Source organism: Cercospora beticola, chromosome 6 (genome assembly GCF_033473495.1).
Source record: "Cercospora beticola chromosome 6, complete sequence".
Lineage (NCBI taxonomy): Eukaryota > Fungi > Ascomycota > Dothideomycetes > Mycosphaerellales > Mycosphaerellaceae > Cercospora > Cercospora beticola.
In genome coordinates, this window is record NC_088940.1 from 2896126 (window position 1) to 2919751 (window position 23626).

At 52.8% G+C, this 23626-nt stretch overlaps 9 protein-coding genes across 9 annotated transcripts; 7 read left to right on the forward strand and 2 right to left on the reverse strand.

Annotated features, from left to right (window-relative positions):
* Positions 1-152: 152 nt before the first annotated feature.
* Positions 153-3200, forward strand: RHO25_010183 (uncharacterized protein; the record flags this gene model as incomplete). The annotated part of the gene is made up of 3 exons (XM_023601701.2): positions 153-337; positions 415-1309; positions 1356-3200. 3 exons carry the CDS (start codon positions 153-155, stop codon positions 3198-3200), a joined length of 2925 nt encoding a protein of 974 aa, XP_023453997.1.
* A 987-nt stretch (positions 3201-4187) lies between these two features.
* Positions 4188-5631, forward strand: PAC1 (protein with putative role during mitosis; the record flags this gene model as incomplete). The annotated part of the gene is made up of 2 exons (XM_023601703.2): positions 4188-4225; positions 4296-5631. 2 exons carry the CDS (start codon positions 4188-4190, stop codon positions 5629-5631), a joined length of 1374 nt encoding a protein of 457 aa, XP_023454000.1.
* A 493-nt stretch (positions 5632-6124) lies between these two features.
* RHO25_010185 (uncharacterized protein) lies at positions 6125-9085 on the reverse strand (the record flags this gene model as incomplete). The annotated part of the gene is made up of 1 exon (XM_023601704.2): positions 6125-9085. The coding sequence occupies one exon, from the start codon at positions 9083-9085 to the stop codon at positions 6125-6127; it is 2961 nt and encodes a 986-aa protein (XP_023453999.1).
* A 1884-nt stretch (positions 9086-10969) lies between these two features.
* On the forward strand, positions 10970-11923 carry RHO25_010186 (uncharacterized protein; the record flags this gene model as incomplete). The annotated part of the gene is made up of 1 exon (XM_023601705.2): positions 10970-11923. The coding sequence occupies one exon, from the start codon at positions 10970-10972 to the stop codon at positions 11921-11923; it is 954 nt and encodes a 317-aa protein (XP_023453995.1).
* Positions 11924-13141: 1218 nt separating this feature from the next.
* Positions 13142-14575, forward strand: RHO25_010187 (uncharacterized protein; the record flags this gene model as incomplete). Its single annotated transcript, XM_023601706.2, has 1 exon — positions 13142-14575. The coding sequence occupies one exon, from the start codon at positions 13142-13144 to the stop codon at positions 14573-14575; it is 1434 nt and encodes a 477-aa protein (XP_023453994.1).
* A 576-nt stretch (positions 14576-15151) lies between these two features.
* On the forward strand, positions 15152-16006 carry RHO25_010188 (uncharacterized protein; the record flags this gene model as incomplete). Its single annotated transcript, XM_023601707.2, has 1 exon — positions 15152-16006. The coding sequence occupies one exon, from the start codon at positions 15152-15154 to the stop codon at positions 16004-16006; it is 855 nt and encodes a 284-aa protein (XP_023453529.1).
* Positions 16007-17433: 1427 nt separating this feature from the next.
* Positions 17434-18147, forward strand: RHO25_010189 (uncharacterized protein; the record flags this gene model as incomplete). The annotated part of the gene is made up of 1 exon (XM_065603258.1): positions 17434-18147. One exon carries the CDS (start codon positions 17434-17436, stop codon positions 18145-18147), a length of 714 nt encoding a protein of 237 aa, XP_065459330.1.
* Positions 18148-19037: 890 nt separating this feature from the next.
* Positions 19038-19947, forward strand: RHO25_010190 (uncharacterized protein; the record flags this gene model as incomplete). The annotated part of the gene is made up of 2 exons (XM_023601708.2): positions 19038-19614; positions 19673-19947. 2 exons carry the CDS (start codon positions 19038-19040, stop codon positions 19945-19947), a joined length of 852 nt encoding a protein of 283 aa, XP_023453530.1.
* A 117-nt stretch (positions 19948-20064) lies between these two features.
* RHO25_010191 (uncharacterized protein) lies at positions 20065-22823 on the reverse strand (the record flags this gene model as incomplete). Its single annotated transcript, XM_023601709.1, has 4 exons — positions 20065-21296; positions 21358-22247; positions 22319-22361; positions 22439-22823. The coding sequence occupies 4 exons, from the start codon at positions 22821-22823 to the stop codon at positions 20065-20067; spliced, it is 2550 nt and encodes an 849-aa protein (XP_023453531.1).
* Between the last annotated feature and the right edge of the window lie 803 nt (positions 22824-23626).

Genomic DNA, 23626 nt, shown 5'->3' on the forward strand with positions numbered 1-23626 from the left:
ACACGGCTCGATTCATGACGGTACCCTGCTGACCCGCGCGCAGAGCAGCCACCGCCGCCGCCGCGCGAGGGCATTCACGCGTAGTCAGCCCATCCACAGTCGCATGCGTCGTGCACGAAGCGTCGTCGCCAGTTCGAACGTTGTAACGTAACATGAATAACGATGGCCGTGGCAACCGACTGCCATCATGCGGCTCTTCTGCCCGTTTCCCACCGACGCCGTCGCGCTCTCCGAATCTCGGCAAGAATCGGCAAATCGCCGCGCACCACGATGGGCGGAAGCAGCAAAGGCTGCCTGCTTCCTCCTACCACGCCACCCATGACCCCATTCCTCAAGCGTATGTCAGATGATCAATCAGCAAGCAGTCATCCGCGGCTGCCTTCACTGATCACTACAAATGCTAACCTCTGCAAGACTCTGTCCCCAGAATGGCTCCATGTACCAGACGCCTGCTTCATCGGAATCCGGAGAGTCGATGAACTATTACCCAGCCAACGGCGCATCACAAGAGCTGCCCGCGCAAGCAGACTCTCCCGGAGCGACTGGCCACACCGCTGAGGCCTTCGGGCGGTTATCCTTTGAACACCGCCGGACCGCGTCTCGAGAGTACCTTGCGAGCCAGCGCGGGCGCCCACTCTACGCGGAGTGTCACCCCCTGGTGTCGAAACGATCCGCCAGTCGGGAGCTGACCAAGCCTGGAGGACGCCAGTCACCACGACTGGAGGCAAGCCCGAAGCAGCTTCAGCAAGCGGCAACATGGACGGCTGCCAGATGCAGGGCGCCGGCGCAGAGGCGACCACTGCCAAAGCGTGTCAACTCATACGACCAGACTCGGGCACAGGCACCAGGAGTGACTCACACCCACGCCACGACTTTGCCTCCACGCCCGCAAGGCAACGGTGTGGCGAGACCTCGTGACAGTGTATGTGATTCAGGATATGCCACTCGTCAGAACACTGGGCCATGTCTTGAAAATGCAGATGCGAAACCAGATGCACCTAACAATGATGATGTTGATGCGAAGGCACTCGCTCGCGTGGCAAAACAGCAAGCTGAACGTCGATACACATCAGCAGATGGTCAACGGTTAGACATGCTGCTCCAACCCAATTCATCTCCCATCTCCACCGAGCAGTTAGCAGCTGAGGTGAAGGGGATCTATGCGGGCTTGGTCATGGTCGAAGCAAAGTGCATCAATATTGACGCTGCTCAGGCTGCTGATCCTAAGTCTCCACTAGGTGCTGAGCAGTGGCAGGCGTTGATTGCTCTGCATCGTACACTTCTTTACGAGCATCATGACTTTTTAATGGTGCGTCATTCACATAGGCCTGAGAACAGCACTAATGACCATCCAGGCGACACAACATCCTTCGGCAACTCCAGCACTGCGTGGACTGGCAATCAAGTACAGTATGCCTGCACGCATGTGGAAACATGGCATCCATGCCTTCCTCGAGGTCCTTCGTCACCGCCGTCCTCAATCTCAGGATTATATGCTTGCTTTCATTTACTTGGCTTATCAAATGATGGCACTCCTATTTGAAACAGTGCCCAGCTTTACCGATACGTGGATCGAGTGCCTAGGAGATCTGGCTCGCTACCGTATGGCCGTGGAAGAGGAAAAGGAAGCCCATGCCACTTGGGGAGGCGTTGCCGCGCGCTGGTACACCATGGCTTCCGATCGTCATCCAGCCATTGGACGGCTTTACCATCACCTTGGGATACTGGAAAGGCCGAGCTTGCGCAAGTTCTGCTATTACTCGAAGTCGTTGACCTGTGTGGTACCGTTTTCTAATGCTCGTGATTCGCTCTCGACACTTTGTGCACCGATCGTGCAGGATCAGCAAACGATACAAAGTAGTCGCCAGTCCGCAGAGGCAAGAATCGTGACATATCATGCTCTGATATTCACTCGACGGGACTTGTCAACAGTCGCTATGGTGCAAGAGGACTCACTACAATTGCTTGGTGATCAGCCTGCGAAGCTGCGCGACTTTGGCGCGTATTTTGCTGCTGCTAACATTGCTTCGTTGTTCCAGCTGGGAAATCCGAAGAATCAACTATGGCAAACATATCACATGGCCATCGATCGCACGGCTGCAGACCGGCCCAACTCTCTGACAAAGGAGCCCCCTTCTTCACTCTCTCAACCAAACGAGGATTTATCGACGGACTCATACCTCCAATCTAGCAAAGGATATCTCGCCGAATCGTTCAATTACGTCCTGCAACACTACGCCACTCCGGAATCTTTCAAGCACAGTCTTTCTTACATCCATGTAACTCTGGCCTACCTTCACTCTCTCCACGCCGCCCGGACACGAATCAGCAGTAACGATCATCAAAAACAGCAAAATACGTTAACTAGTTTTCTATTTTGGGGGCTAGATTTTACCGCACTCGCATCCTTCCTCACGTTTCTGGCGCAGCAACAGGACCAACTCATCACTGCTGGCATGCTGGAATGCGCTCGACAAGGCACCTTCTTGGCTTCCGCATCTGATCTCCTGGCCTCATCTCAGCAGGAGTGTCAGCATACCAAGCCACTGTCGGAGGATTATGTGATTCGAGGACATGTTTGGAGTCAATTCTACTTCTCACCGGGTTGGTTCGATGGTCAGGGTGAGGATGATGGGAGGTCGATTGAAACTGCTAGCATGATGACTGCGAGGGCGATGAGGGTGTTGTGGTTGGGTCTCTTCTTGGCTTTTCATACGGAGTTGCTGAGCTATGATGTTCAGAGTCAGGTTTTTTCGGCGACTGCTGCTACTACTCCTGCTACGACTACTTCGATCTTTGATGATGTCCTTCTCCCAACGGGGCATGAGACTTCATCGCCGCCAGAATCTCTTCATCCAGTTGAAGCGGATATGGCGAGTAGCACGGCTGTGGAGACCACCTCTGTTCGTCTGGCGACATCTCCAACTGGCACGAATGGCTCCAGCGACAGCAGTGAAGATGGCTACACTGTTGTGAAGACGAAAGGACGACAAGGCTGCAAGGCTCACAGCTCTCCAAATGGCGCCAAAGCCACTCCTAAGAAAGCCAATGGAGCCAAAACCAGTTCTAAGAAAACCAATGGAGCCAACGCTATACAAAGCAAAACCAAGAAAGACCTCCAGGACCACAACGCCTTCCAGGTCGTCGATGAAAATGGTGAGATGGTACCGAATGGACAGATTGCTGAAGCACTTGGATGAGATTGAGATTCATTACTTTAAAAAAAAAAGTATCACTTAAGGATGACTTAAACGCGCTGAGGTTGCCAGGGGCTCGAGGGGAGAGAATGTGGTTGAAGGCTGACCTGGTCATGAAAAGCTTCGGAATTATGTAGTCATGTATACTCGCTACTCGTGCTTGTGTAGATGTCAATGAGCAGCACATTATCAAGGTTTACATCAGAACGAGCTTCTCTTTCTCTCCGATACGGCCGCAGTCTACTGCATTGGCGGCTCTGCGGTTCCAGATTGGGACTCTGGCTGTGACAATTCAACAACGTGGGCTAAGCATGGCTGTAGATGTAGAATAGTGTCAATCGTGTCTACAGGATGCAGTGATCTGCAGTGATCTTCAGCTAAAACTAAGCACATAAGTGTACTCTTCAGCGTTGACAACATCGATACATTATTGACAACGCCATTCCGTTCTCTCATAGTCAGGCACAGAAGCGGCAGGCCGCCATGCAACAGCTGAACACCATATCGAGTATGGCATACTAGATGCAGTAGACCTCGTGAGGTTTTTTCCGCTGCCCTTGTTGCCGTGAAGACCATAGACGAGGAGGGATGATGTCTGTGTGTTTGGTGTAAGGTTCACGGCTTGGCAAGTGCGGATCCCTGTCCGAGCAACGGCCGCAGTGGGTCCGATGTTTTGGGGAAGTTGGCGCATGTGAGTACGAGGGGACAAGTCGATAAGATGAAACGTGCTTCAACTTGCAATTATCCCTTTCAAGTCCCGCGCCATACACTCGAAATAGTCGCATCGCACCCTGACGGCTGCCTGTCACACGTTTCAGCCGGATCCGCCTTCCTCCCACCCCCGCGACCACCGCCGCAAGCCACTTAGCGAATTTCCTCCCACCTCGACCACAGACGGTGACCTCACCGCCGTGCCCGAAGCCTCCGCGCGCATTGTGCTGCCTCCGCTGAGTGACAGTGGATGGCGGCGGGGCGGTGACGAGAGCGACCATGAGTAAACTCCTCACCACCAAGCAGGCCGAAGAACTGTATGCGATTCACTCCTCCTTCTTGAAAACCTGTTGCGCTACTGTTGGCTGATGAAGCGGGCGCTGACAGACACAAGAGCATCGTCGCCTACCTGAATGCCACCGAACACCCGGAAGCCGCCCAGGCGGTGCGCGACGCCCTGAATGTTCCCGAGTCCGATTTCTCCGCCGACACGGCAAAAAAGTACGAGGGGTTGATTGAGAAGAAATGGACGTCATTGGTGCGCATGCAGAAGAAGATTATGGATTTGGAGGAGAAGGTCAAGGTGCTGCAGAATGAGTTGGATAATGCTACGCCTTCTAGTCTGGCAGCGCGGAAGAATCACGATCCACAGACATGGCTGCCGCGAGCGCCCGCACGACATACTCTGCAGAGTCACCGAAATCCGATCACTTGCGTCGCATTCCACCCACTTTTTTCGAGTTTGGCTAGCGGGAGCGAGGACTGCACGATCAAAATCTGGGACTACGAACTCGGAGAACTGGAGCGGACACTGAAGTCGCATACAAAGGCGGTGCTTGATGTGGATTTCGGTGGTCCGCGAGGGAACACGCTACTAGCTTCCTGCTCCTCAGATTTGACCATCAAATTGTGGGACCCGGCAGAAGAGTACAAGAATGTGCGGACACTACCTGGGCACGATCATAGTGTGAGCTCCGTGCGCTTTATACCCTCTGGCGCAGCAGGCGCACCTCTTTCAGGCAACCTTCTAGCATCTGCGAGCCGAGACAAAACGATACGGATATGGGACGTGACGACCGGGTATTGCTTGAGGACGCTACGCGGGCATGGCGACTGGGTACGCTCCTTGGCGCCCACATTCGACGGCCGATGGCTGCTGAGCACCAGTTCAGACCAAACAAGCAGAATGTGGGATCTATCACAGCCGGATTCCAATGCACAAAAGCAGACTTTCCTGGCCCACGAGCATGTAGTGGAATGCTGCGCATTCGCGCCTCCTGCAGCATATCAGCACCTGGCTACCTTGGCTGGACTAAAAAAGGCACCAGCTGCAAGCTCAAGTGCAGAATTCCTAGCGACAGGCGGGAGAGATAAGCTGATCAAGCTCCATTCCGCCAACGGCATAGTTATCAAAACTTTGACCGGACACGACAATTGGATACGATCACTTGTCTTCCATCCAGGCGGCAAATATCTGCTGTCTTGCTCAGATGACAAAACAATCCGATGCTGGGATCTCGCGCAAGAAGGGAAATGTGTGAGAGTGATTGAGGCGGCGGATCATTTCGTGAGCTGTCTAAGATGGGCGCCAAGCGTGTTCAAAGAGCAAGCGGAGACGAATGGTTTGACGAATGGTGCTGCGAAGAAGGCGGAAGAGGAGCAGATTCGTTGTTTGATCGCGAGCGGGAGTGTAGATTTGAATGTGCGGGTGTGGTCTGCATGAGTGAGGCGCGCTACTATATCATCTGGCAATCGTTCGACGAGCGTTTGTATTCTCGGCGCAACGTCACAAATGGTAAGAGAAAGGTCTGAGAGGAGGGATGCGCAAATCGCTGCAGCCTCAGGTATTTCGTTGAAGCAGTACTGCAACACATGGTACTTCCATACCAAGACAGGTTGATTTCACAACTCTCACCGAAATATCCTCATTTGACTAGTTAGCCATGCCATGCCATGCCTCGCCATTCATCGACTTATCTCGATTCGAAATCCCACACAAAACTCCTGAAAAGCTCGCGCCTCCGCCTCGCGCCTCCCTCTCCAGGAACGCGTCGAGCATGTGAAACCATGCAAGCCGAAATGGCCCTCCCTACACATATCTGTCCCGAGAGTCTTCGCTCGAACGCAAAATACCAAAAATCATTCCATTTCCCCCTAAATGCAAAATCAAACGCCAGTTCATGACTTTCGTAGTGTCTTTTCACTTCGCGCCTCTCTCACTCGGCCGGTACCCCATAACGATCCTCGTCCTGCACCGCCTTGACATATCTCACAAATGCCTTCTTATGCACCATGCCTGCATACTTGCCCTCGTGCAAGACGCAGATGTATCTCAGACCCATCTTCGCGAAGCACTCAAACACCAAGTCCATTGGGCTTGTGATATCTAACGCAACCGGCGCTGGGTCAATGTAGGGAGTCAAGTCAGTCGGATCGCTGTCTTCGCCGATCGTGCTGGCCGGACGTGGACGATGTGCCTGCTCCGCATCTCCGACATTGTCCTCTCGTGCTGTGTCCGAATCGTTCTCTTCTGCCGAGACGCCGGTCGAAGGCCGCGCGCTGCCCTGCACAGCCTGATCGTGCGCGTCCATGCGGCACATGGCCTCTTCTTCGTCAGGAATGCGATCGAGTGCGAATTCGAGATCGGGACCTGGAATCAGACCTGCCAGGACGCCATTCTTGAGAATAGGTAGACCGCCATCGAGCTCACCAGCCATGTGTAGGTACTCCAGCTTGAAGCGAAGCTGCTTTGCTGGCACAAATGGCGAATTCGAAATGTCAATGTAGCGATTAGGCATCGGCTCCGGTGTGATGTCGCCGAGATCAGTGCTGAACACAGGTCGAACCTTATGATCGAGGTAGGGGTAAGCATTCATGTCTGTCAGCAAGTCGTACACGCTCAACGGCTCGAGAGCGTCAGCTGTCCACTTGGCTATCAGCACGCCCATCGAGAAAGGCAGGACGTGCTCCAAGCTGCCTGTGAGTTCGAAGAGGATGACTGCAAGAGTCACAGATAGACGAGTGACTCCGCACATCGTGGCTCCTGCCGCGACCAGCGCGTAAACGCCAGGAACGACGCACTCCTCTGGATTGCCGTCAATGTGGCAATTCGAGAAGACAGCCAGATCGGGATGCTTCAGCACCACCAGCTGGACAATGTGACCCACGATACGTCCCGCTAGACCACCAACCACCATGGATGGCACATAGATTCCAGCAGGCACTTTGATGCCAAACGTGACTGTTGTCAAAATCGCCTTCAAAACGAACGCGACCAGCAGATACTTGATTGTTGACGGAATCTGCTCCTCGGTAGGGCACAAAGCGGATCCAGAGTTCGAAAAGCTGCTGCAAGGCGCAGAGAGCTCAAAGAGCAGCTCCGCCACAGGTAGTCTCAGGAACCGATTCCAGAAGCTAACCAGACCCGTGACCAGAGCCACAAGAAAGACTTCCAGCATGGGGTAAGACTTGATGAAACCCAATTTTCTGAATGTCTTCGCCCAAAGTCTGGAAGCTTTGATGAACAACGCTCCGAGCACGCCGCCAAGCACTCCCAGACAGGCGAAAACGATCAACTCGAATGAGTTCCAGTCTGTCAAATATCGCACCTCGAAGAGCACGATCTTGTTCGTTCCGTACGGATTGAGGGCTTTGAGCGATAGAGCCGCAGCGATGCAGCAGAAGAACGTTCGGAATAGCGTCTTGGGAGGAAAGTAATAGCTGACCTCCTCCAAACTGAACAGGACACCTCCGATCGGCGCACCGAAAGCAACAGCCACACCAGCGGCCGCAGAAGCGGATAGGATCTCCCTTCGTTTCGCATCGTTGTCGTGGTACTTGGAGGAGAATCGAGTGATGATGTTGCCAATACACGTGGCGATATGCACGTAAGGGCCTTCTTTTCCCACTGACATGCCCGAGCCGACACTCAACACGATGCCAATCGCCTTGCACATCAGCGTCCTTACACCCAGATATCCGTGCAAGACGAATCCGGAAAGAATTACTCTGACCTCGGCCACACCGCTTCCTGCAGCTGGGTAATATGTGACTGGAGGCCTCCTTGCTGCCTCCTGGAATCTCTGTGTCGGACTCACATAGCCGCTCACATATCCACTCTTGGTCCCTCCCTCCGTCCCGGACTTGGTCGGATCATGATGGTCCGCCGCCAAATTCTCATCCAACGTACTCAAGCTGATCGCACTCGAAATTGTCGTCTTGGTCTGCAGTGTAATGAGACACCCAATCAGAGCCAAACTCACACACCAAAGCACAAACGCCCCATAGTCCTTCCACAGCGCCGCCTGATCCTGGGCAGTGGTATTATTTGACCCCGACCATCTCATCCAACTCTCACACTCACTAGCTCCAGTACAGCACATCCTCTTACTATACCACCAATGCGTCCCGCAGTAACCATTCTTGTAATCGAAGATGGTAGCTTCGGTGATATCAATCAAGTATGCAAACGCCGCTGTCACGCATCCGATGATGAACACCAGTACCCATCCAATACCCCCATCGAAAAACGCCCAGACGCGCCCTCGAAAGTCCTTCCGTGAACGGAGCTCTTTCACTCGATACGCGTCCGCAATACTATCGTGTACCCAATCCGTCGAAGTAAACTGATCATACCATACACGATCATCCCAGTAGAGTTTCTGCCTCAATTTCGAGCTGGTTGGACCTCGTCGATTATCATTGTCTTCTTCTCCTCTGTACGTGGAAGGGTTGATAGCTTTCATGAGTCCGCGAGCGAAAGACCCTCGGCGACTTCCTCGGGCGGAGTGCACGTAGCTGTGGGCTCGAGCGAAGCCATAGCGGGGCGTGCTGGGGGCGGAAACGGTGCGATAATCTCGACGGGAGAGGGCGGGATTTTCGGGTGCGAGGAGGGCGCTGGATTCGGTGGTGCCTCCGCCGCCTTGGACGCTTCGATGACGGTGGCGAATGTCGGTATCGGAGGGCTGATGCGAAGCGAGGCGCCGGGTCGCGGTCGGAGAGGTGTGGGATTGGGGAGCGGCGGACATGTTGTAATGATGCTGTTGCTGCTGTTGGTTGGAGAAGGCATTTCGGTAGGCGTTGCGAATGGCTTCAGCCTGTTGCTCGTCGATCTCATAGTCATCGTCGTCGTCGTCCTCGCGATTGGAAGACGCGTGTGAAGCCACCGACTTAGGCATGGTGGGCGTTTAGAGGGGAATCGAAGGTGGCAGCGGTAGCGGACGTTCCTCGATCTTTAGCATGGTCTGGTGCTTGTATACGTATGTGTCGTCGACACGTCCGGTGTAAGCAGAAGACGGTGGACGGGGGAGGTGTAGTGAATATAGCTGCTATGTGCTGGTGAATGTCCGGCGTGGTTTTGCGGCGACGGCGTGGTAGCAGGAATGGGTTGTCATCGGACACAAGCAGGCATCTCTCACGCCCCGTGATACAGCCGAACTAAGACACACGATCACCTTTGAGCTGTGCCGCGCCTCACAATTCGTCTTGGAAAATCGTCCACATGTCAGAGTGTGTGCGGAAGAGCTGACAGTAGTAAAGTCCGGCTGGTGGTTGCGTGCGAGGGTCAAGATACGAGGTGCTTCATGCTGCGTCTTGGCCGTTGTCGATCTTCCAGCACTCTCCACGATAGCTTTCTCACGACAACATACTCCCAGCAGAGCAGACTAGTTAGGATCGGGGAACATCATCGTCATCGTGCTCCGCGGCGGCGACGGGCATCCCCAAGATAAGGCGTGACATTCATGCCATACTGACTATCTTCACCACACATGTTCACCAGCCGCTTCCATGTGACACACCAACAGCACGGACTTGACGTCTCACGAGGTGATCGTGCGCCATCATTCACGGAGCTGCCTGCATTAGCGCCCCTCCATCCCACCCACCCTGCCTGCCATGGCGCGTTTCTGCAAACTCCCCGGTCCAGAGACGCACCTCTGAAACTCGAGACGCCGCTACAGTGGAGAGCAACAATGCAAGGGCACGTCACTGATCGAGCGCGAATAGCAACATGAAGCTCTTCTGGCGTGGCGGTGAATGGACGGGGATAACTGCGGATACTCTGGGTAGAAACGCATCTACATATGTACACACCTGGTTGGACGGCATCCTTCCAGCGGACCCAGACAGGAGTGTGCAGCGCGCCACCAAGGCAGAATCGACGAAATGCCAACGAGCAGGTCCCGTCGTCCGTTGACTTCAGCTCTTAACTGACATCGTCTTCTTCACCTCGCGCCAAAACGCCATAGCTGTCTACGCTAGACAGAGAATAGGTATCCGGAGAGTCCTACGCTAGGCACTTGCCCAGCTACGTCAGTGAACGACAGTTTGCAATTAGTGGTCTTGGACAGCATCTCTGGACGCCGAGGATTGATACCGCCAGACACATGTCTTCTGCCAGATCCACCGCTGCAGACTCTCGTCCGTACTGCCTTGGCCACGCTCGCCATGGCTCAAAAGCAGGGTGCCAAGTCGTTGTACTGCGAGAACGCGGTAAGGCAAGCTCACATTCATGTAAAGTCAGTCGGTGTGAAAATCCCAGCTTCCATCGCTGAGAAGCTCTCCAATTGCCGAAGAACACTGCCTTGACCAGCATCAGCACGTCCTCCTGAAAAATTGTTGAACTCTGATGCTTTGACGGGGTATTGCGAGCTGCCCAAAGCACGGTCTGAGAGGGGTGCCATCTTGATGATTGGGGAGAACGACGGGACCACCGTATCAAGATCACGTCAGCAGCCTCCAATGTCTCAATTCATCAAGCAGCAGGTCAAGCATTATAGGGCGTGGATGACTACCATACGCACGTTTACGCCCGTTGTCCCCGCGTACAGTAGCCAGGTCTTCCGGGAGGGGTATCACGTCGAGAACTCTATTCCAGTGTCATGTCCGAGATAGCTACGAGACTTCACCTCGAGTCCTTGAAGGTCCAACAGCTGACAACTTACGCAAGCATATCTACTTAAGCAGCTGAGCTCCTCAGAGCAACTCGCGGATACGGCATCATCACAAATCAACCGAAAATCTGATCGAAAGTGAGCTGACAACTCTGCAGCTCTAAAGATATGGCAGCAACTCAGCAACATGGCAAGACAGATGCCTACATCACCAACACTCCCAGGTACCACACCAACAAAGATGCGGCATACGTCCTCCCAAATGATGAAGTGGAACACAGACGCCTTGAAGAACAAGCCGCTCACCTACAAGCGATCATGAACAACAACATCATCCACAGTCCCATTCCGACCAACATACAAGATGCCAAGATGCTCGACATAGGCTGCGGAACAGGAATCGTAACCGATTTCATCGGCAACCGCTTCCCCAATGCCCAAGTCTATGGTCTCGACATCTCCGACGTTCCAGTGCACATCCGCAATCATCCACCTAACGTCCAATTCCTCAAGGGTAATGCTACCACGAACTCACCAGACCAATGGCTCACTCAGGATGCTGCCTCCAAACCGGTCCTTGACGCGTCCACTCACTTCGACCTCATCTTCTCTCGCCTCCTTGTTTGCGGCATGACTAATTGGCCTCAATACGTCTCCCGCGTGCACACTCTCCTCAAACCTGGCGGACGCATCGAACTTCATGACATCGATTGGACTTGGTATAACTCACTCTCTCCCACACCAGAAACCCCCATCTCCAACAATTGGAAATGGCTCACAGCCGCCAAATCCGTCGCTTCTAAACGCGGAATGGACTGGACTTGTGCTCGCTCTCTTCCGCAATGGCTTTCAGACGCTGGATTCCAAGATATCGAAGTGAAGAAATATAAATGGCCGCATGGTGGTTCTTGGCAGAAGGATCCGGTTTGGCAGGCTTGGGGTGATTTTGTCGTGAAAGAGATGAAAGGATTGGTATGGCATGTGATCCCGAGGACATTGGCGGGTGAGGGTTATAGTGAGCAGGAAATCAAGGGCTTCCAAGAGGAGGCGGTGAAGGATATGGAGGCGGAGGAGGGAAAGTATTGGGTTTTCTGGGTGGTGACGGGACGGAAGGCGGAGTAGTGGGTATGAAGAAAGGGGATGTGCAGAGCGATATCATTTTTGACAGGCTTGTTTGGGTGGCGGGATACATGACAATGGCGGAGGAATATGATTTGAATATCGAAGTGCTATAGACGCAGGGTGAACGTGTGTTCGCGGTGTTCATGAAAGGTTGGTATCGAAAATTGGTCTGGAAAAGGTATTGATGGCGTTGTGTAGTCCTAATCAATGTCCCGTTCTGTACGAACACTGCATGTTTTCGAGTCTTGAGACCCAGCTGTAGTTGTCTAGATGTGTGGGAGAACTTTCACGACAATCTCATACTAATGCCACACGATGCTACATGCTTCTGAGCGGAGAAGCCAGCGAATCGCGAGTTTTGTGATCCCCATCCCAAGGTTCTCTACCCCACGACTGTGGAGTGCTCTCTTTCGCTTGGAATTGTGAAAGCGCCAAAGTGGTTCGCTGTGTACTCTGATGCATCAGACTCGGTTGACGGACGAGCGTCGCCATTTTGAAGCAAATACTTATGCGTTCAGGGAGATAGAGATTGATTATGATGCTTCTTCACTCGCATGGCGGAGGGTCCAGCCGGAACGGTCTCCGAAGCTACTGACGTGCATGACTTGTGTCCGTCTACTGAGTAGTCCTGTGAGGTACAGTGCAGACTCGCTGCCTTCATCCATCATCCAAACGAACGCTTACAGCACGCCTTGGTCGACGAGTCTAGTTCGGATGCTCGTCTTCCCTTCAGCTTGTCTTACCTACTCATTAAACGAAGCTTCATGTTAGCTCCGCCATGCACTTTGGTACGACCATCGACCCGTTTGAGCCGCAACCCAAGAAAGCATAATCTCAGCCAAGGAACCTGGCATATAATGAGCGGTGCCGCTGCTCTGGAATTCTTCCACTCCGTCTCACGACTTCAAATTGATGTTCGCGATGTGTTTGTGTTTTCACCACAGTCTGGCCGCGTCAGCTGGAGAATTGTCGGAGCAGGCACGATGGCGACATCATCTGCCAGGGGAGCGAGCGCGAAAACCGGGCTGGCTCGTAAAAGACTGGCGATGATAAGGCAAGTGTTTGACATGATGTAGGGAGCCCTCGCCATCATGAAGCACGAGTAAGACGACAACTTTTTGTTTGCTTCAATGTCTCCGTTTCTCATCAGCACAGCATGACGGCGACCCGCTATCTCGCTAATCCGCAGCAATTCTCTTCGACTTCGCAGTCACCATCATGCGCACGATAGCCCTGTGGGCCACCCTGCTCTTGCTGATCAGCGCTGCACTAATTCTTTGGACGACGACGAAAGGCACACCCGAATTTGCGCAGACCTACATCGACTCCGCCGCCGAATACATTCAGAGCCAGCAAACGCACAAAGACGAGCCCACCTTGACGGTACCGCAGCCTGCGCCTCCTCCTCAAAATGCGCATCAGTCCTGGACCTACGACTACAAAGAGCACGGGCGCAACTATGCCTTGACGGAGGAACAGTGTGGCGCGGCTTTTCCGGATCTGTTTAAAGAGATTGACCGCGCGGTGGAATACAGAAAAGAGGTGGCAGGAACAATAACTGAAGAAGAGACCAAAGCCGATTGGAAAGAGGATGGCATTGTCAGGGCGCAAATCTATGACAATCAGCTCTACATAATCGATCCTCGCGGCATCACAGACGGGAACACGCGACCTCGAGCGCTGGCGACGCTACACGCGCTCCACCGCGCAGTTTCTGCTTCTCCGACCAAGCTGCCGAATATCGAATTTACCTTCGTGGTCCATGACTTTGCTCTCGACTTCGAGCATCCCGGCAACCAGACGACATGGGCATACACGAGAAAGAAAGATCAGCCTTCGCTCTGGCTTATGCCTGACTTTGGTCTTTGGGGCTGGCCGGACGTTGGCTTGCGATCGTATCAGGAACTGCAGAGTGTGCTCGAGCGCACGGAGAGCTTGTTCGAGGACAAAATACCAAAGGTCGTGTGGCGGGGCTCACTCGACGTGGGATCCAAAGACGTTCGGCAAGGACTGGTGGACCACTCTGAAGGTCAGCCATGGGCAGATGTCAAAGCTCTGCACTGGGACAACCCGGCGGACATCGAGGAGAACCTCCTAACGATGCAAGATCATTGCGCGTACCAATTCCTCGCACAAACAGAAGGCAACTCGTATTCGGGCCGGCTCAAGTTCTTGCTCAACTGTCATTCAGTTTTGCTTTCGCACGACCTCGACTGGGTCGAATTGTATCATCATCTATTGATTAGCCATGGACCGGAACAGAACTACGTCCACGTGGAGAGGGATTACAGTGACCTCAACAAAAAGATGAGACGACTTCTGCATCCATCTTCTTTCAGCAACAGCCCGCAAACCATCGCGGACAACGCAAGACGTACTTTCCGCGAGAGATATCTCACCCCGGCCGCCGAGGCGTGCTACTGGCGAGCATTGATCCGGGCCTGGGCGTCCGTTCAAGGCTTCGAGCCGCAGTTCTGGCAGGAGGTCGAGCAGTTCGACAAAGTCACCAAGACGAAGAAGAAAATGCAGAAACCTCTAGGAGCACCATTCGAGGCATATGCCATCATGGAAGAGGTAGATTGGGAGATCCCGGCGATCCCGAGAAAGATGTGTATCAAGAAGCCTGAGGAGGAGCATTGCCGTGAGCACTAGAAGTCGAAGAATGACAGTCGACAGATGTGGAGACCTAGATTTGCGATTCACGGTAGCATATGAGCATTTCGGCAAAGGCATAGCAGGGCGTCTGGATGTTGTTTCTCTTCGTTCGGCATGGGTAGCAGTACTGTACACATGCGACTTTTTGTAAAGGGTGCCGCCACCCTTTCTCGACTGTTTACTCGGGAATCCAGCAAATGCACAGCTTCGAAAGCTGATGGCATTTATCATGATATTTGCGATCACAGCGCATTTACAAGGTTCACTTCCAAAAGGCGGACTTCATTCCACGCATTACTGCACTGCTGCCGAGACCCTGGTTCCCCGCTGACCACCATGCACGTCGTGAGGGGTCAGTGAGGCACAAGCACAAGCTTGAGCTTGATAGAGATTATGGATCCCGGACATTGCGCTATGCTGTCATCTTGACTGACTGCTTCCACGCTGAAACACAAAGCAAGGACAATTATCTCTAGGTTGTTTGGTGGCACAGCTTGATCATCTCGAAGCATGTAACATCACCGACTTCACGTATACCAGCACGAAGGGAAAGAACAAAAGAAACAACCTACAATGGCCTCAACTCCAGAATCAATAACCAATGCGCTCGCGCCTGCTCGCCAGGCCTTCTATCAGTCTATCTGGCAAGAGCACTTCCCCAAGCTCAATCTCAATGGCTCGTCCAAGATATCCGTTTCCGACATCGAAATGGCCGAAACGCTACTTTCCTGGCTCAAAGACTCCTCTCACGACCTCCCAAAAAGCATCTCCATACCCTCCAGCCCATCCAACATCGCAAGCTCGCCCACCTCTCCAACCCAACCACAATTCCCTCCCAAAACCCTCGACCCAACTCTCGCCAAAATCGCCAACATTACCCTCCTCTCCGAATCCGAAACCCTCTCCGACGACTCCCTCACCCACGCCTTCGCCCACATAAACATCTACCACCACACTCACACCCTCCCTCTCCTCAAACAAATCTTCTACTCCCTCATCCCCAAAGGCATAGCCGTGATCACAATCACAAAACATAATCCTCTTGCTTCAATTCTCTCGTCGATCCTCTCGACTTCCAGCCGCCGGAATTCTACTTCCTCTTTCGACGAAGGGTATATTTCTACGGAACAGGATATTAGAGATATGGCGGAGAAAGCGGGGTTTGAAGTTGGTAAGATTAGGATTTCGGAGAGGAGGATTGAGGTTAAAGGGAAAGAGGAATTGGGGAGGTTGAGAGGAGAGATGGAGAGGATTTTGGATATGGCTGTGGGGCAGAGGGGGGATGCGCAGAGTTGGGAGAGGGGGTTTGATGGGGTTTGGGAGAAGGAGGTGGGGAAGAATGGTGGTGAAGGGGCTGAAGGGGAGAGGTCGTTGGGAGTGGAGTGTTGGGTGCTGGTGGCGATGAAGTGGGATTTGTTGTGTGCTTGAGGGGATACGAGTGGCTTCATGCTGGAACAAGTTCTTGATGGATTGATACGGTACTCACTTGGTGTAGGAATATTGGACAATGCGATCGCTAAAATTAAGTTACGAGTGCAGCACTTCGTGCCTTGCCAGAATTTACTGTCACAGACGCTGTCGCCGTCGCCGAGATGAGGTGCTTAGGATAAGGGTACACCACTCGTCACTCCTACTACCAAGCGTGAACCAACCATTCAAAGCTCGTTGACCGCGAAACTACCTTCCAGATTCTGAGCCGTCTCAGTCAACCTTTCGCAGGACGATTCCAAGTCAGAAGGTGGCTGCGTTCACTGTTTCTCCTTCTGACTCCTGACCAGAACCGTGTCCGTTGGTATCTTCTGGCCAGCAAAATCTGTGAGAGGTGGCGCAGTCTCTGCGTAGCCCGCGGCCGTGTAACAATCGACTCAGCCTCGCTGTACTTTACTTGGGCAACATAGACAAGTCGCTCCTCAACTCTCGCAACATCTTCTGCGCATTGCATGTATACTGGACCTGTCTCCATTTCAAACTGTACCTGCCAGAGCCGGACGAATTCTCGGAAGGAACAAGATAGTGTGATCCGACGCTTCCTCCTTCTGCGGAGCAGAGCATTGCACCTGCACCTGCTGAACCCCGAAGCTTTCGACGATACTCGAGAAGCATCTGGACAGAGATAGTACACGATTTGGTTTGGTTCTTCTGCCAATACCGACTGCTCCTTCCTTCACTATGCGGCAACCTTACAAGTACAGACCTCTCGAACCGAATACAATACGCCTGCTTCGAATCCTGCCAAATAGCCGGACAGACGACATAAGGTGCGAGCTGGTTCATTGCCCAATCGAGGGGACTGATTATACCGCTCTGTCGTATTGCTGGGGAGTTTCGAAACCAGTAGGGCATATTCAAGTCGATGACCAAAACATCAGTGTGGCCGGGAATTTGTTGCGATTCTTTGTGTGTTACATCACAGCAGCACATGTCCGCCCAGACATGTACACCTTCTTGTGGATTGATGCCGTGTGCATTGATCAAGCGAACATAGAAGAGAAGTCGGCTCAGGTCAACATCATGTGGAGCATCTACGAGCGGGCCGGTCAAGTCATCGCCTGGCTTGGAGATGTGGCTCCACCAATAGAAAGGGCTCTTTCGGTAGCGAGGGCGCTGTACAAGATTCTAGGAGGTCCGTTCTATAAGACTGTGGACGATCTTATGTCAGTGTCGAAGGAGCAAGTGGAGAGCGTTCGTCTCACATGCGCATATCGGACCACAGAAGAACTTCTCAATGACATAGCCTGCTTGACTGTCATGATTACTTCCAGAGGATGTGGACATATCAGGAAGTGATGTTAGCAACTCCGGGTCGGAATCACTGTTTGAAAACCGCAAGCAGTGCCTGTTCACTGGCAGAACTTATGGGCCTTGCTGGAGCTTTGGACAAACTCAAAGATGAGGGCTTAAATCGGCCAGCAGTGAACAAGAACTACGAAAACCTGATTTGGGACTGGTGGTACAAGCAGGTCGCTCTTAAAGCGATGGCGGACATCCTCAGCCCTGGCGTCATATTAAGCAACTACCTGACATCTAGCCGGGATCGACGGTGTCTCGATCCCCGAGATAAAGTGTTCGCTCTGCTTGGATTACCGGATATGCGGGCAAAGCTCAATGAGCTTAAACTAATAGCGGACTACACAATGACCCCTGAGGACGTCTTGATTCAAGTTTTGTTGCGTTACGAGGAATTAGACTTTCAGGAAAAAGTTGATCTTATGGCGCCCGATAGTCATGGAAGCTGGGCATTCGATATCGAGCTACACCAGGAAGATCTCGACAATGTGGCTTATCTGCTGTTCGCTAGCCTCGGGCGCGGCCAGTATTACGAAGACTTTCAACGCTTTCAGACGCATGCCAGATCCCAACAGGACGTAACACGCGTACTAAAATTGCCGAAAGTGGACAAGGAAATACTGGCCGCGCGCTGTTGGGTTCTGAGCCACCTGCCGGCCGCTTTGGACCATAAAGCGGACGTTGACTCTAAATTCTTGGAGGCTGTGTATCAATATTGGCAACAGGTCAAAGATGAAGATCCCTTCCTGTATCCTACGGGCCATATCCGCGAGAGAATTTGAGTACGTGCGACTGCAAATTTCCGAACCTGGTCTTTGTCTCACAGGACTTGACCATGAATTGATTTCACAGCAATGCGGTGAGCAATGCAGCCCGAAATACGCATGCTTCCTCAGCACAAAACGTCAACGTCGACACGACCGACAAGCCACACTTTTGAACTCAAGCAGCTGTTCGGTACACTTGCAAATCTAGGGCCACTGTCATGAGCATTCAATTCCAGCAAAATTGCTAAGAGGCCCAAATCGCTATTGTTGACTGAAGGATTTCTTGGCAATCTGGCCAATGCGCTGAAACAACGATGAAGTGAAGTGAACAGGACAAGCGACCATAACCAGAACCATCAAAGCCCAGATGAACCACCCAGCAGCATTCGCTAAATTCGCAACACCACAGTCCTGCATGCTTCCTCAAGCTCCGATAAAAACTCTATTTACAAAGATCTACCACAACCGCGCTCTTGGCCCGATGCACCCAAGCCTTTCCCAATTCTAATTTTCCAAGACCTAAATTCCGCCCCGCAAGATCTTCACAGATCGTCGCCCACGCGTTCGAATTTCTGAAACGTCGTTGGACAACAGCACGACTGTCCAAGAGCTATACTGGTGCACTAAGTCAGCTAAAATCTGCTCACCTGCCTGTTTCAGCTTGCTTAGGCGAACGCCTGCGAGGACAAGAATGCGAATTCGTGAACGTTCGCGTTCTTGCAGACCGCAGGTTGTAGATTTTCGAAGTAGTCAAGACGCTATGGAACGACTAACATAGCTTCACACGCTTCCTTTCGGCGTTGTTGAGAGGGTATAAAAGGTGGGAGCCGTGATTCAAATTCAAACATACTCCCATCGTGCCGTGCCTGCGAATCTGCCAGTTCTTTGCCTATACAGCAACCACCATGGTCCGCTCCACCCTCTACCTGAACGTCGCCCTCGCGGCAATCGCTCAAGCCCTCCCAACTGCCTCCGACGAGCACAAAATCATCGAAGCCGGCTTCAGCCCAATCGACACAGCTCCCTTCGCACCAGCACCAATCTCCGAAGAAGATCTCACGCCCATCACCTCAGCGACAGAGCTCACGGCCGAAGAAGTTCTCGCGGGACTCGATATCTCCAAGCGCCAAAGCTCTTGCGCCTCAGGCGTCTACATGATCGTCGCTCGCGGATCCGGCGAACCACAAGGCCCAGGTCGTCTTTCTCAAGTTGTCCAGCTCATCGGGCAAAGAATTCCAGGCTCAGTTTTCACCAGTGTTGTCTACCCAGCCAACATTATCGACTTTGGTGCTCCAGCTTATCCTTTCTCTGTACGAGAAGGTATTCGAGAAGTTCAGCGATTGATCGAAGCGAGAGTAAACCAATGTCCCAACGAGCGAATTGTCCTCCTCGGGTATAGCCAAGGCGCGAATGCGTGCTCGACAGGATTGGCTGGAAGTGGATTTGGAAATCCACCTTTGAAGGAGAACCTGCGAGGAAACAGTAAGCCTTATTCGTCGAATAACTCTCATAATTCTTGCTCACATTTCTGTGTCCACAGTCCGCGGCGTTGCCCTCTTCGGCGACCCAGCCCAAGCCGCCAACCAAGCCTACAACCGCGGCACTGCAACCGATGGGGAAGGGATTCTCGGCCGCACAGACTTCAGCCTTCCAGAATTGAGTCGATATTCGAGCCGTTTGCTGCAGTGGTGTGATCGCGGTGATCGTGTTTGTGCGGAGAACATCGAGCCATATGATGGTGCAGTGCATTCGAACGTTGTATCGAGATATGCCAATGCTGCGGCGAACCATATTGCGAATGTGGCGACGAGGTAGATGTGACCCGGGTACAGTGGGTTCTGAACATATAGTGACCCAGGCACCAGATATTAGCACAGGTCCAACGAATGATCCCAATGAGATTTTGATGTCCCAAAGTCTTGATATCAGTCATCACTCTTCCCCATCATGCAGAGAAAGGTCAGCCAAGTCGCTACAAGCATCCACAAAATCGCTATCGTTCGTACTGGCCAAAGAAGAAGTACTGGTCCGCCGACTGGTAGCAAAACTCGAATTAACTCGTTCGACAAGAACGTCCCAGGCGTCTTGAATCTCACGGAGTTCGTCTGGTCGATGTTCCAGAGCTGCCAGTCTGTTCGAGAACATATCGTGAACTGACTGCTTCGTATCGACTGTGCGCTGGTTGTACAAGTCGCATCTCGAAAGATCGGCCTTAGCCAGCGCTCGCAATGTCTCAACCTTGCCTCCGACTGCAGCATAATGCAGAAGGCTCCATCCATTGTTCTTGACGACTTTTGTCTCTGCACCAGCGGCTACTAGAGCCGGTATACAGTTGACGCTGTTGTTTGCCACGGCAAGCATGAGCGGTGCGTTGCCATCCTTCGTTCGAGCATGCACATTTGCACCTGAATCGAGAAGGGCTGTCAAGTTTTGGAGATATCCTCGCCAGCAGCACCAGTGTAGTGGCGTCCATCCGCAAAAGTCGAGACCTTCCACTTCAGCGTCGAGATAAATGAGGCCCTGCACGTGTTCTCGGTCGTCCTTCGTCCCGACGCCCTCGTGCAGTGGCGACATGAGGGTGTCCTGCGCTCGGGCATTGATGTCTGCGCCGTGCTGGATCAGCGTCCGAACTGTCTCTACGTTGCCAGTCTGGGCTGCTAGATGGATTGGCTGGTGGTGTACGTTGTTGGTCATCGTCACTGAGGCTCCATACTCAAGCAGCGTTTGGACCGAGTCTTTATCGCCACGTGCAGCGGCCCATGCCAACGGCGTGTAGCCAGTGCCATCCCTGACATTGATGCTGGCTGTTGCGGCTTCTAGTTCTTCGCGCAGGCCCCTCCCAAACAATCCGAGCACAATCTTGTGAAGCATGGTGAACCGCCGTGAGTCCAGCTGTTCGGTGTCATTGAAAATGGAACGAAGGGCAAGTTCAGACTCGCGGTTAAGGCCACCTGCCAAGAGGCGATTCCAAGCTATGGAGTAAGGTGTCTCATTTCGAAGGGAGTTAGCATGTGGGTCAGCACCAGCGTCTGTCAAGAATTTGGCGGTGTGCAGTTGTCCCGCCATCAGTGCATAATGCAGTAATGTCCAGCCGGTATCAGTAGCATCGTATGGAGAAGCTTCTCCGTTCTCGAACATTTGCCGAAGACGCCCATTGTCTCCGCCTATAGTAAGTCAGCAATGTAGTAATCCAGAAAACATGGGAGCGAAATCAAGTAAACCTACTCTGAACTTGAATGAACACTTCGTGCAGTCCGGGACGTAACCTTGACAGTCTGAGAATTTTCTCTGGTCCACGCGCGCCATTGATCCTCGACACGAGAGTAAGCACTCCTTGAATGTAGGACCACATGGGGAAGTGGTATTGAATCCTTAAGGCGGCTTTCTGCCTCTTCGCACAGGCATGTTCGTTGCATGTGACATTGTAGCCCATACCCGAATAGTCAACCAGAACCTGGCCCGTGACATTGCGTAGCACGTCGGGAGTCCTCAACTTGAAAGCATGATGGCAATGACAAGGGCAGAGTGGCCTGCAGCCCGACAAGCGCTGCATGAGTTGTATGCCAACAGTCGGTTGTTTTGACGAATGTCCCGTAGCATACGAATCGTTGTCGGAACGCCAGATTGGCGCAGTCGAAGAGGTCGATCCGTGGATAAGGTGATCATCAGGAAAATGAGCATTGCCGGTAGACCAGCTGCGTGCTCGTAACTCTTGTGCATGGAGTGTTCCCTCCGGTTGTTGTGCGAAAGACGTCTCAGAATGCCTTCGGCCAGCCAGGATCAAGTCGGCCGAAGGATCGTTGAATGGGACGAGAGTGGAGGCGTTTGAAGAGCTCTGACTTGCAGAGGCAGCAACTGAGTCGCCATCGGAGGCCAGGCCATCTGAAGAACTGGACTCTCGACGACTCATTGAGGCGACCACGGTTTCTAGCAATGAGACTTGGAATGCACCTTTGAATTCTGACAGCTGCAGTGCTAGTTCTGCGGCTAGCGCAGGCCGCTGCTGCGAAAGCTCTTCATGAAGAGCTTTCAGGTCTTTGTTGTGTTTGGCGTGCATGTCCCGGTCATCGATGGCAAGCTTCTCAATGAGAACTTCATTGCGACGGACGGAGATCCTGTTGTAATGAGATCAGCGTTCCCACACTCCAAGTGCGTTGGGTTGTCGTCGACACTGTAAATGACATACGCGTTGAATAAGTTGATATTGATTCCAAGCTCGACCCTGATATCTGTTGATGTCAAGATCAGCAACGGACTGGCTGCAAATCTGCCTTCACGTGCGCGACGCCGGTGTATGCTCACATACCTCGCAGCTCTTGTTTCAGGCGACGGAGTTCAGACTGCCACTTGAGCCAGGCAGATTTCTTCAGCTTCTTTGTTGCCAACGAGGTCTCTTTCAACAAGTTAGTCTCCAGGAAAGTGTTGATCTGAGTAGTCTTCTGTTGTGCGTCGTTGATGCATTTGTCGATCGGTAAAGCTGCAGCAATGGTGGTGTGCGCGTTGCCGCGCTCTTTCACCACCTCGTGAAAGCCCTCCAGGTGCGTCTGGATCGTCTTGATTTCCTTTGCTAGCTCTGAAATCTCTTGTGGGGCGTTTTGTAACAGAATGAGCTTGTGTATCGTCTTGGTCAGTGTAGCAGCGGCCCCAACGCACGCTAGAGCCGCCACGGAGATAGATAAAGGGTCAGTCATGGTAAGCGAACGATCTGTTGGGACAAAGTCATGTCCGCTTTCGCTGTGGAGCAGCGAGTGCGAAAGTCATATAATTCCACCAAGGCCGTCACAAGCAGCTGAGCGCACGTTCGCACTCCACGTATGCTCATAAGTCTGCCATCGCCAGGCCAAAGGATGCAGGAGTTGTGGCGGAAGGCCCTTGTCGTGCGAGATGGTACTCATCGCCTCGCTTGGACGCATGAGCAAGGCGACTCTGAACGGCGCCCGATTTATGATCATACTCTTCGAAGCGCTGCTAATCGTTGGCAGGAGATGCTGTTTGCCAGAAAAGACTCCATTCAGTACACTCGTGTATGTGACAAGATGCACTCATGATCGTCGTTTCGTGGCGCTTCCACATCCCACTTTCGCGGCCGTGGTGTCTCCATCCAATCGTCGAAATTGTGCTGTGTTGCCACCGAGCCAGACCCTGGGCAAGAGATCCGGACTGCATGTCGATGTAAGTAGTACAGAAGCTCAGTTGCATCAGTACCTCCTAAAGCCTGCGACGATTGGTTCCAAATTTGCCAGTGGAAGGCTGAACGTGCTGCACAAAATCGGCCCCGATTAGCAGCAACAACAACGCACCAGATTGTAGTGTGCAAGATAATCGTCATCCCTCGTGACAGCACGCGTGGGTCGCTTATGCAAACGAGTGTCAAGCGACGCTGCACAGCAGCAGCCAAGACTGCGCCCGCTTCACACGATGGAGGAGTGGAGTCTTCATGTGAGCTCAGCTGTTCCTCTTGAACCTCAGAAGGCGCTCATTATGAAGCTGACAG